This window comes from Stegostoma tigrinum, chromosome 25 (assembly GCF_030684315.1).
Source record: "Stegostoma tigrinum isolate sSteTig4 chromosome 25, sSteTig4.hap1, whole genome shotgun sequence".
In the NCBI taxonomy this organism is placed as follows: Eukaryota; Metazoa; Chordata; class Chondrichthyes; order Orectolobiformes; family Stegostomatidae; genus Stegostoma; species Stegostoma tigrinum.
The window spans coordinates 6,237,640-6,251,143 of NC_081378.1; the positions used below are offsets into that span (position 1 = coordinate 6,237,640).

Sequence of the window (13,504 nt, forward strand, 5' to 3'; positions counted from 1 at the left end):
GCAGGCAGGGATGAGCTGGGCTGGTTTTGGGATGCAGTGGGTGGGAGGGGAGATTTTGAAGCTGGTGAAATCTACATTGATACCATTGGGCTGCAGTGTTCCCAAGCGGAATATAAGTTGCTGTTCCTGCAACCTATGGTTGGCATCATTATGGCACTGCAGGTGGCCCAGGATGGACATGTCGTCGAAGGAATGGGAGGGGGAGTTAAAATGGTGGTGCATTTGTTTATTGTGAACCGAGTGTAGGTGTTCTGCAAAGCGGTCCCCAAGCCTCCGCTTGGTTTCCCCAATGTAGAGGTAGCCACACCGGGTACAATGGATACAGTATACTACATTGGCAGATGTGCAGGTGAACATCTGTTTGATATGGAAAGTCACCTTGGGGCCTGGGATGGGGGTGAGGGAAGAGGTGTGGGAGCAAGCGCAGCACTTCCTGTGGTTGCAGGGGAAGGTGCCGGGTGTGGTGGGGTTGGACCTCCCTCTCTCTCCCTATTTATTTCAGAATCCTCTCCCCATCCCCCTTTTCTGATGAAGGGTCTGGGTCTGCAACATCAGTTTTTGTGCTCCTAAGGTGCTGCTTGGCCTGCTGTGTTCATCCAGCCCCACACATTGTTATCTCAGATTCTCCAGCATCTGCAGTTCCCATTATCTCTGATGGATGTCTGGAATTCACTTTGTGAAAGAATCGTAGAGGGAGGAAGCCTCAACCCATTTAAGAAACACTTAGATGAAAACTTGAGACTCCACGACATACAAAGCTATGGGCAAAGTTTAGAATAGATGGATGTTTGATGACCAGAGCAGACACAATGGGCAGAATGGCCTCCTTCCATGTTATAAACACTCTATGACTCTATTATGAACCTCCAAATCATGCACCATCCCATGTCACTGAGTTATTGACTATGGTAGCATCGTGGTTATATTAGTAGACTGGTAACGCACAGGGCTGGACTACTGGCATTTAAATATAAAGTGACAGGTTAAAACTCTGAAATAAAATGCTAGCATCAGTGACTATGACACTACCAGTTGGGCTTAAAATCCCCATTCACTGCCACCATTTATAGAAAGAAGATTGCCATCCTTAGACTGTCTGCACCTAGGTCATAGCAATGTTATTTCTCTCAGAAATGGCCTGGCTAGCTACCCCACTATCAGGAAGACAGCTTGCCATACATTCTGGAAGATAGTTAGAGTCTGGACATAAAATGCCAGCAAAACCCGTTCGTAAGTTCATCACCGGTGCAGGAGTAGGCCATTCAGTCCCTTAATCAGTGCCGTTCAATAAAATCATGGCCGATCTGACTTTCGCCTCAACTCTATTTTCTTGCCTGAGTAACACACGAGCCCCATCACCCAGCGCCCCCCCGCCCCATCACCCTCAGCTCATCTGTTAATCAAAAAACAAGCTCAAATCTTGAAGAGAATTTCTGCTGGTACCCACAGAGCACTCTCAGTACTCGGGACAAACCTCACATGCACGGTGCCTCTGCCAATACTGCCAGTGACGTCATTCCATCCTGTTCACTCCTATACATTGTGATTATTTGGGTGTCGTCATGCTTCTTACTACAGAGCAGATCACAGAATGAGCATGTGCAGAATTTTTGCGGTACACACGGTGAAGTGTTTGGGAATGCCAGGTGACACAGCCGACAGCAAATAATTAGGAGGCGTTATTGATAGGCTATTAATCTATATTCTGAGGACCTGGGTGCAAATCCCCCCATGTCAGTCCATGCAATTTAAATTATTAATAAACCTAGAATTTCCGCGCAGATCTGCCCACGGCACATGGGGCTGCAGCAGTTCAAGAAGCAGCTCACCGTGACCTTCTCAAGGGGCAACTAGGGATGGGTAATAAATGCTGGCCCAGCCAATGACACCATACCCTGCGAATGGATGAATTATAAAAAAACCCAGCCTCCAGGTACTGATTGTAACAAAGTCATCCAGTAATACAATATGAATTCCCTGATTGGGGCTGTAAACCTGGTTCCGAGGAATGGTCACTGGACCCGAAACGTTAACTCTGTTTTTTAATTTCACAGATGCTGCCAGACCTGCTGAGCATTACCAGCAACTTTTATTTTGTTCCAAATCAGGGAGCTCTGGCTGACACATAAAAGGAGGAGTGTCAGAGTTTCTGTGATAATGGGAACCGCAGATGCTGGAGAATCCAAGATAACAAAGTGTGGGGCTGGATGAACACAGCAGGCCAAGCAGCATCTGCTCCTGAGATGCTGCTTGGCCTGCTGTGTTGATCCAGCCCCACACTTTGTTATCTTAGTGTCAGAGTTTCTGCTCACTCTGTGCTAGCTGGGTTAGTGTTCTGTACAACGTACTTGTAAATAAAGGGTGATTTAGTGACAGGATACGGGCCTCTGTGGGGTTGTTTTACTCCAGTAGTCTCAGTGGAATATCATTCTTAAGCCTGACCACCATTTGAGAAAGAGAAATCCTCCTCATCTTCGAAAACAAGTGTAGAGTGGGATGAACACAGCAGGCCAAGCAGCATCAGAGGAGCAGGAAGGCTGACGTTTTGGGCCTAGACCCTTCTTCAGAAATGGGGGAAGGGAAAGGGGCTCTGAAATAAATAGGGAGAGGGGGAGGCGGATAGAAGATGGATAGAGGAGAAGATAGGTGGAAAGGAAACAGACAGGTCAAAGAGGCGGGTATGGAGCCAGTAAAGGTGAGTGCAGGTGAGGAGATAAGGAGGGGATAGGTCAGTCCAGGGAGGACGGACAGGTCAAGGGGGCGGGATGAGGTTAGTAGGTAGGAGATGGGGTGGATCTTGGGGTGGAATGAGGGGATAGGTGGGAGGAAGGAAAGGTTAGGGAGGCGGGGACGAGCTGGGCTGGTTTTGGGATGCGGTGGGGGAAGGGGAGATTTTGAAGCTGGTGAAGTCCACATTGATCCCATTGGGCTGCAGGGTTCCCAAGCGGAATATGAGTTGCTGTTCCTGCAACCTTCGGGTGGCATCATTATGGCACTGCAGGAGGCCCAGGATGGACGTGTTGTCTGAGGAATGGGAGTGGGAGTTGAAATGGTTCGCACCTGGGAGGTGCAGGTGTTTAGTGCAAACCGAGTGTAGGTATTCTGCAAAGCAGTCCCCAAGCCTCCGCTTGGTTTCCCCAATGTAGAGGAGGCCACAACAGGAACAGTGGATGCAGTATACTACATTAGCATATGTGCAGGTGAATATTTGCTTGATGTGGAATGTCTTCTTGGGGCCTGGGATGTGGGTGAGGGAGGAGGTGTGGGGACAGGTGTAGCACTTCCTGCGGTTGCAGGGAAAAGTACTGGGCGTGGTGAGGCTAGAGAGGAGTGTAGAGCAGACAAGGGAGTCACAGAGAGAGTGGTCCGTCCGGAAAGCAGATAAGGGTGGGGAGGGAAATATGTTTTTGGTGGTGGTGTCGGATTGCAGATGGCCGAAGTGTCGAACGATGATGCGTTGGATCTGGAGGTTGGTGGGGTGGTACATGAGGACGAGGGGATTCTGTTTTGGTTGATATTGCGGAGAGTGGCTGTGAGAGATGAGTTGCAGAAAATGCGGGAGATACGGTTGAGGGCGTTCTTGACCACTGAGGCGGGGGGGACGTTGCAGTCCTTGAAAAATGTGGACATCTGGGATGTACAGGGGTGGAATGCCTCATCCTGGGAGCAGATGCGGTGGAGGCGAAGGAATTAGGAACGGGGATGGCATTTTTGCAGGAAGGTGGGTGGGAGGAGGTGTATTCTAGGCAACTGTGGGACTCAGTGGGCTTGAAATGGACATCGGTTTCTGGGTGGTTGCCATCTCTCGCATGACAAGAGGGGCAACTATTTTACACAGAGAGTGGCTCGTGTGTGGAATGAACTGCCAGAGATAGTGGTGGATACAGGCACACTTCTAAGGTTTAAAAGACATTTGGATAAATTCATGAGTAAGAAAGATTTAGAGGGATATAGACCAAACACAGGCAGGTGGGACTAGTTTAGTTTGGGAACTTGGTTAGCATGGCCGAGTTGGACTGAAGGGTCTGCTTCCATGCTATGACTCTTTGACAATAAGACTACATGTCTCTACAAGTGGAGGTTTGTCATTACGAATTTGCTGCTTTGCTCACTCAGAATAAGTTGGAAGATCATTAGACAATATACACAGGAGCAGAATTAGTTCATTCAGCCCATCATGTCTGCTCCACTATTCGATCTTGGCTGATATATTTCTCAATCCCATTTGCTGTCTTTTCCTTGTAACTTTTGACCCTCATCAATGAAGAATCTATTTACCTACATCTTAAATACAGTCAGTGATTTAGCCTCCACTGCCCTCTGTGGCAATGAGTTCCACAGACTCACCACCCTCTCGCTGAAGAAATTCCTCCTCATCTCAGTTACAAAGTGTCATCCCTTCAATCTGAGGCTGTGCCCTTGGGTCCTTGCTTTCACCAGTAGGAGAGACTTCTGCATGCCTACTCTATCCAGGTTTTGATGTGTATAAGGGATAAGAATATTGCCTGATGTTTGATAAGCTACAAGTATGTATTAGGTCAGTGTTTATATTATCTGGTTAAAAACTTGCATTTACACAACAGCATGTCTGATATTGTATAATGCTAACTCATGGACACAGAACATGAACCTTTGAGTGACACTATCAGAGTCCACAAGAACCCCAAACAAGAGTATTGCATACAAAATACTTCTGAACAAAATAAATAAATGACATTCCCCCTTAGAGAAAGGAGCAATTTGTTGTATTTGGGATTCTTCTTATACATATTTCTATAAGATAGGACTATTTGGCTTCAAGATTAAATGCTTGAGATAAAGCCCACTGAGATATATCATACTTCATGGGTAGAGAGAACAAACTCAAGATCATTCTTTCTGATACACTGGGATTGTGAAAGACCAGTTCTGGAGAGATGTCAGTAGGAGCTTTTTACAATGTTATCAGACAAGTTAGTTGACTTTGTTTCTTCATGACACACACTTCCTTCTAATTAATTGCACAGCAAAACATTCTATCCGAATCAGCAAGAGGCTATTTTGTGATTTAAAAACCATTTCATGCTCACAGTTTATAAACTGTCTAATGTGCAACTGGTTAGAGGAACTCAGTATGTGACTTGGCCAACATTGTTGAACTCCCAAATACACAGGAGGTATGAACACATCCAATTAAACACAGAAATCTATTCTTGCAGAGAAGAATGTTATAATGGGCTGGAAATAAAACAATGGAAGTAATGCACTACACAGGTAATGATGCTAAAACTTCATCATTCTCACCAGGACTACCTGTAACTTTAATCACTTGATTTATTAGCACAGCAAAAGTATAAACAATAACTTTTCTCATTTACTTATTTTTATTGCTTCTGAATCAACAACTTTGTCAACAATTTCAACTAGGCAGTAAATTGAAAATGCATTGGTTATTGATATGATCTTTCTTTCATAGGATGCAGGTATTGTTGGCAAGGCCAGTACTTATTGCCCATTGACTGACCTTGAGCTGAGTGCTTGCTGAGCTATTTCAGAGGATAGCTTAGGGACAACCACATTGTTGTAGGTCTGGAGTCACATGTAGGCCAGCAGAACTCCAACTTATGAAGGACGTTGGTGAACCAGATGTGCTTTCATGATGACCAATAGCCTCCACTCCAGTAAGCTAATCACTGATATTAGCATTGAATTCATTACTTTATTAGTTGAATTTAAATTCCTCAGGCCACCATGATGAGATTGAACCCTTGCCTCCAGGGCATTAAGCCTGAACTTCTGGGTTACTAATACTGTGACATTAACACTATACCACCATCTGCTGTAGCTCTGAAATAAATAGTCACATGCCATGTAGACTCTGGGAACAGAGGGATAGAGGAACTATATGAGGTGGTCAGAATGTAAAAGTTCGTATTCTCTACATTAGTATGTTAATAAAAAGGGCTTTTAGGAACTTTTGAGAGTCAAACAATAAGGCAGAGACAGAGAGACAGCAGGCTCAGAGTTGGGATAGCCCAGCCTGACAGAGCAGTCTCTGTAATGCAGGAAAGAGCCCAAATGTGCAGACTTTGTGGTAGTGAAAGCGCAAGAATGACAAAACATATTGCACCGACAGTGTCAGTGCAATCTACAAAGGCAGAGCTGAAACCAAAACCTATCCTAATGCCTAAGGAAGTGTGCCGGGGAACGATGAAGCTTTGTTAGCTGTCTCCTTCATCAGGCAAAGAAAAAGGTGCCATTGTTGGGAATGCGTAACATGGCACAACCGAAGCAGATGAACTCCAAAACAGTACATGACTGAACCATGCATAGCTGCTGTTCATTTCCCACTAACCAAACATGATGAAATATGGTACATTAATTGCAGATTATTTTCAAAAATTAATAAAGACAAAAGGCTTGAAATCTAAAAATCTTACTTTAGTTTGGAATGTACAGTAGAGATGAGTAAGAAATGGGTGTTCCCAGGCAAGGGAGAGAACCCGTTTCTCAACCATAGTGCACTCCACATCGTCATCCATCAGCACCACATCCTTCTTCAATGCTTTAATAGCAAAGAACTGATTCTTGCCCTTTAGCTCAGCAAGGAAGACCTGGAGAGGAGGAGAAAGGAATAGGAGAGAAGCTGTTACTAAGGCAAAACTACTCATCCTCATTCATGGAATCCAATTGATAGTTGGGACAACTGATAGCTGGGAATCTTTGGTTCCACAAAATGCCATCCCACCATGTTTGGGGTGCGCAGAAGTTTAAGCATTACTCATCCCTTGCTTCAGCAGATCTGATTTGATTCATAAAATTAATTTGAATTTTGTTTTCCAATTGTGTACTGTTGCTATTTGTCCTGGATTGTTTGAACCAAGGCCTATGCAATTGATCCATGTGCTATGGACACTTTCAGAAGAGGGGTGCGATGTGATGCAGTATTATAATTTGTTTTCTTTTACAAAGAATATTCAGGTAACTGAAACAAAAAGGATGAAGTGCAGGGAATAGACAGTAAGGGTAAAGTAGTTAGAAGAAGGGAGAAGTACCTACATTGTGTGCCTAACTCCTCAACACGGTTCTTCAGATGAAGGATCTCAAACTGACATACCATGCTGTTCCAAAATTTTGCTTCTCTTTCATGGGATGTGGGCTTCGTTGGCCGATGTTTGTTGTCCATCCCCAACTCACCCTAAACCTTATTAGGCTATTCCAGAGGCCAACACAGAGTCAACCACGTGGCTGTAAGAATGGCAGATTTTCTTCGCAAAACCATTTTTTGAGGATGTATCTATGAAGATGGACAAGGGAGAACCAGTGGATGTAGTGTACCTGGACTTTCAGAAAGCCTTTGATAAAGTTCCACATAGGAGATTAGTGAGCAAAATTAGGGCACACGGTATTGGGGGGAAATTACTGTCTTGGATTCAAAATTGGCTGGCTGACAGGAAGCAAAGACTAGTGATAAACGGGTCCCTTTTGGAATGGCAGTGGGGTACCACAAGGTTCGGTGCTGGGACCGCAGCTGTTCACAATATACATTAATGCTGTAGATGAAGGCATTAAAAGTAATATTAGCAAATTTGCTGATGACACAAAGCTGGGTGGCCGTGTGAAAAGTGAGGAGGATGTTATGGGAATACAGGGTGATTTGGACAGGCTAGGTGAGTGGACGGATGCATGGCAGATGTAGTTTAATGGGGATAAATGTGTGGTTATCCACTTTGGTGGCAAGAACAGGAAGGCAGATTACTCTATAAAAAATGGAGTCAAGTTAGGTAAAGGGGAAGTACAACGAGGTGTTCTTGTACATCAGTCAATGAAAGCAAGCATGCAGGTACAGCAGGCAGTGAAGAAAGCTAATGGCATGCTGGCCTTCATAACAAGAGGAATTGAGTATAGGAGCAAAGAGGTCCTTCTGCAGCTGTACAGGGCCCTGGTGAGACCACACCTGGAGTATTGTGTGCAGTTTGGTCTCCAAATTTGAGGAAGGACATTCTTGCTATTGAGAGAGTGCAGCGTAGGTTCACGAGGTCAATTCCTGGAATGGCGGGACTATCATATGTTGCAAGATTGGAGCGACTGGGTTTGTATATACTTGAGTTTAGAAGGATGAGAGGGGATCTGATTGAGACGTACGAGATTATTAAGGGATTGGACACTCTGGAGACAGGAAGCATGTTTCCACTGATGGTTGAGTCCAGAACCAGAGGACACAGTTTGAAAATCAGGGGTAGGCCATTTAGAACAGAGTTGAGGAAAAACTTCTTCACCCAGAGAGTTGTGGATATATGGAATGCTTTGCCCCCGAAGGCAGTGGAGGCCAAGTCTCTGGATACTTTCAAGAAAGAGATGGAAAGAACCCTTAAAGATAGTGGAATCAAGGGTTATGGGGATAAGGCAGGAACAGGATACTGATTGTGGATGATCAGCCTTGATCATAATGAATAGTGGTGCTGGCTCGAAGGGCCTACTCCAGCACCTATTGTCTATTAGCGCAAATCTATAACAGTTACATAGTCACAATTAGGCTAGCACTGAATTCCAGATTTTACTGAGTTAAGATTTCATCATCTGTCATCGTGGGACACAAACCTTTCTCCCCAGATGTTAACCTGCATCATGGGACTACTAGTCCACTATTGCATTCAATTCCAGTCCCCCTGCTGTAGGAAAGATGAAGTTTGGAGGGTTTGAGCTGGAAGAAGAGGCTGAATAGGCTGGGGTTATTTACCCTGGAGCATCAGAGGCTGAGGGATGGCCTTATAGAGGTTTAGAAAATCATGAGGGGCATTGAAAGGGTGATTAATCAAGGTCTTTGTCCCAGGATAGGGGAATCCAGAACTAGAGGGCATAGGTTTAAGGTGAGAGGGGAAAGATTTAAAAGGGACCCAAGGGGCAACTTTTTCATGCAGAGGGTAGTGAGTGTACGGAAAGAGCTGCCAGAGGAAGTGGTGGAGGCTGGTACAATTACAACATTTAAAAAGCATCTTGATGGGTATACATATTTGAAGGGTTTCGTGGGATATGGGCCAAATGCTGGCAAAATGGGACTTGATTAATAAGGATATCTGGTCGGCATGGATGAGATGGACTGAAGGGTCTGTTGCTGTGCTGTACTTCTATATAACTGTATGACATTACCACATTTGCCACCACCTCCTCACAGCTTCGGGATGTTTTGCTGCTTGGTGGTGCTTGCTGGAACACTACTAACTTCTGGACAAAGTTCTGTGGACGTTCTGAGCAAGGGTCACCGGTCCCGAAATGTTAACTCTGATTATTTTTCTTCACAGATGCTGCCAGACCTGCTGAGCTCTTCCAGCAACTTCTGTTTTTGTTACTAACTTCTGGACATTCTTACATTCATTATTTTCAACACTATCTCGGCACATGGACATTTGAAGGAGCCTATTTGGTCCATGGTGTCTGTACTGGCCAACAAAGATCTGTCGATACAAACCCCATTTTCCAATCCTTGGCCCATAGCTCTGCAGTCTATGGCAGTGCAAGTAAATATCCAAACACTGTTTAAATATTACAAACCTTTCTGACTCAAAGGGCCAACGTTATTAGGAGCAAAATATTCACACCAACATACCAACCAAAAGAAACAAGTTATCATAGAATATTTTCTAGTCACATGGATTTACATAGGGCAGCTCCACAAATAACAATTACTCATGTCAAACTGTAAAATAACGTACACTGTGGTGTGGTCCTCCCCACTAGAAATCCCAGTCCACACAGTGTGTGCTTTCGCCTGGCACTGTGAAATATCAGTTCCATAAGACCATAAGACCATAAGGCATAGGAGTCGAAAAAAGGCCATTCGGCCCATCGTGTCCACTCCGCCACTTAAATCATGGCTGATGGGCATTTCAACTCCACTTCCCTGTACTCTCCCTGTAGCCCTTGATTCCTTGTGAGATCAAGAATTCGCCGATCTCTGCCTTGAAGGCATTTAACGTCCCGACCTCCACTGCGCTCTGTGGCAATGAATTCCACAAGCCTACCACTCTCTGGCTGAAGAAATGTCGTCTCATTTCCGTTTTAAATTTATCCCCTCTAATTCTAAGGCTGTGCCCACGGGTCCTAGTCTCCCTGCCTAACAGAAACAACTTCCTAGCGTCCACCCCTTCTAAACCATACATTACCTTGTAAGTTTCTATTAGATCTCCCCTCAACCTTCTAAACTCTAATGAGTACAATCCCAGGATCCTTTGCCGTTCAACATACGTTAAACCTACCATTCTAGGGATCGTCCGTGAGAATCTCCATTGGACATGCTCCAGGGCCAGTATGTCCTTCCTGAGGTGTGGGGCCCAAACTGGACACAGTATTCTAAACGAGGCCTAACTAGACCTTTATAAAGCCTCAGAAGCACATTGTTGCTTTTATATTCCAGCCCTCTTGAGATAAATGACAACATTACATTCGCTTTCTTAATCACGGACTCTAGCTGCAAGTTAACTTTTAGAGAATCCTGGACCGACACTCCCAGATCCCTTTGTACTCCTGCTTTACGAATTTTCTCACCATGTCAGTTTCCATGTCTATTGTTTTAACAAAAGCAGAACTCCAGTTTCTTAAAGTGTGTGAATGCCTTTGGTAAAATAGCAGGGGAATTGTCAGAAATGGACACACAAGTACATTTATTACAAATTTTCTGTGACCTTGAAGCTACTTTACTGAAGCTAAATCACCATGGGATTTTAATTGAAAACTTTTAGCTTGATTTTTTGATTGTCTCACAGTTCTCACCCTGTTTCCCTGGAATGTCAATTAATTGAAAGAATCCCACGAAAATTCTAACCCCTTTCTTCACATTCAACATTCGATAAGACAGCTACGTTGGATCCAGAATGGGTCTTATGAGATTTTTAAAAAATTCAAACAAGAGTTATGGGCACTGGTGGCTGGGAGAGCAATCATTACCTCACCCTAATTGCACAGGAGAGGACAAAGGTGGACTGCCATTTTAAACCACGGCCTTTTTGGGGTGGAGGTACACCCACTGTGCTGTTCAGGACGTGGTTCCTGGATTTTAACCCAGTGACAGTGGGGAATGACGATACACTTCCCAGTCAGGACGGTGCGGAGCTTGGAGGGAATCTGCCCGGCGATGGTGCTCCCAGGTATCTCCGGCCATTGTCCTCAAAGATGGTTGAGACCACCAGTTTGGAAGGTGCTGTCTCAGGAGGTTCAGTGAGACCGCAGAGGTTAAGCTTTGCTTGCCATGTTGTCAGACAGTGTATTTTGGCTATTCTTTTTATTCGTTCAGGGGATGAGGGCACTGCTGGCTAGGCAGTATTTATTGCCCATCTCTCATTCCCACAGGATGGTTAAGAATCTACCATATTGCTGTGGGTCTGGAGTCACGTGTGGACCAGACCGGGTAAGGATACAAGATTTCCTCCCCAAAGTGAACTTGATGGGTTTTTTTCTGATGCTTGACAATGATTAGATGGTCACATTAGACTAGCTTTCAATTCCAGACTTTTATTACGGAATTCAAATTTCACCATCTGCCATGGTAGGATCTGAATCCTTATCCTCAGAGCATTAGTCTGGGGCTCTGGCTTCCTTGTGACATGACTGTGACACACTGTCTTCTTTCGTGGCTGAGGTGATGTCAATCTTTGGCGTGGCAGGTGTGAGCAGCCATGAGGACTGAGATAACACGGCGTGTTGCTGGAGGAACACAGCAGGCCAGGCAGCAGAGCAACAGGAAAGCTGATGTACCCGACCCGAAACGTCAGCTTTCCTGTTTGTTTTATGTTGCCTGGCCTGCTGTGTTCTTCCAGCAACACACCGTGCTATCTCAGACTCCAGCATTGGCAGTTCTTACTGTCTCTGACTCAGCCATGAAGTCTATCCTGTTCCATTAGTTGCCTTGTTTCTGGCTGTCAGACGAGCTGAGTGACTGTTTCGTCCTATGGATTCCCCCTTGCCACCGCTCTGCACCTACGGCAGAGCTACATTTTGCTCACCTTGCCAAAACTCCCTTTTCCCAGCATTTTGTGAAGGACAAAGTCGTCCACTGTGAACCTGCGCTGATCGATCTGGGGCGGTTCTTCGTAGGCGGGAGAGTCAGATGATGAAACTTCCTCTTCGATCGGAGTTTCCCAGCTGATTCCTTGCACCTCTGGGGACAGGAAGCAGGAACACTCAGGAACTTGCAGGGAAATTATATTCGTAATTCAATGGAGAATTTGAGAACTGTTATCACCTTTTTTGTTATCCAGCTGGTGCTAGTCACAGCATGAGTACTGGGAAAAAGACAGCATGATATCATTGAATGGATGAAAGACAAAGATTTGCCAGAGTCTGTTTCAGTAATGGAACTGAATCAAGGGGATGAATAGCCTACTGCTGATCATAGAGGTTTATAAAATCATGAGGGACGTGGATAGGGTGAATAGTCAAATCTTTCCCCCAGCGTAGCAGAGTCCAAAAGTAGAGGTCATAGGTTTAAGAGGGGAAAGATTTAAAAGGGACCTGAGGGCTAACCTTTTCACACAGGGGGTGTTGTGTGTATGGAATGAGCTGCCAGAGCAAGAGGTAGAGGCTGGTACGATTACAACATTTAAAAGGCATCTGGATGGGTACATGAATAGGAAGGGTTTAGAGAGATATGGGCCAAATGCTGGCAAATGGGACTGGATTAGTTTGGGACATCTGGTCAGCATGGATGAGTTGGACAGAATGGTCTGTTTCTGTGCTGTACAGCTCTAAGACTCTGTGCTTGTTGCAATAAATGATGGTTCATACAGAAATTTCAGTGCCGCGCTGATAAACTACTGTCTTATTGAGATGCTGTCCATCAGATGTGACACAATATCCCAGCCCCCCTCCCTCTGCATGGTACTTGGTGTCCTTGTGTACCACCTCCTGTGAGTAAGTTACAGGATCAGCTGGCAATAAAGAAGGCAAACTATATGCTGGCCTTCGTAAACAGAGAATGTCTTGCTACAATTCTACAGGTGAGGCCATATCTGGGTGTTGTGCGCAGTTTTGGTCTCCTTATCTGAGAAAAGATGTATTTCCTAAAGGGGGAGTGAAGCAAAGTTTACCAGATCAATCCCTGGGATGACAGGGCTGATGTACAAGGAGAGATCGACTCAGTTAGGCTCACAATCACTGGAGTTTTGAAGAATGAGAGCAGATCTATAAATTTCTAAAAAGCGCTAGGAAGCCGGGTTCGATTCCACCCCCGGGCGACTGTGTGGAGTTTGCACGTTCTCCCTGTGTCTGCATGGGTTTGCTCCGGGTACTGTGGTTTCCTCCCACAGCCCAGGTGGATGTGCAGGTGGATTAGGTGCAGGTTAGGGTGGATTGGCCATTCTAAATTGTCCGTAGTGTTCAGGGATGTGTGGATTAGGTGGGTTATGGGGGGAATAGGTCTGGGTGGGATGCTCTAATTGTCAGTGTGGACTTGTTGGGCCAAAGGGCCTGTTTCCACACTGTAGGGATCCTATGAAAAACTAGACAGGTTAGATGCAGCACACCCTGTCCC

At 45.2% G+C, this 13,504-nt stretch overlaps 1 protein-coding gene across 3 annotated transcripts in view; it reads right to left on the bottom strand.

Annotated features, from left to right (window-relative positions):
• prkcq (protein kinase C, theta) overlaps positions 1–13,504 on the bottom strand; it is a 158,603-nt gene that overhangs the window by 37,895 nt on the left and 107,204 nt on the right. For all 3 annotated transcript variants that reach the window (XM_048554528.2, XM_048554527.2, XM_059654463.1), the window contains 2 exons: positions 11,979–12,133; positions 6,420–6,593 (listed from right to left, as the gene is read on the bottom strand). In XM_048554528.2, coding sequence (XP_048410485.2) covers positions 6,420–6,593; positions 11,979–12,133 — 329 coding nt within the window. The remainder of the gene's footprint in view (positions 1–6,419; positions 6,594–11,978; positions 12,134–13,504) is intronic.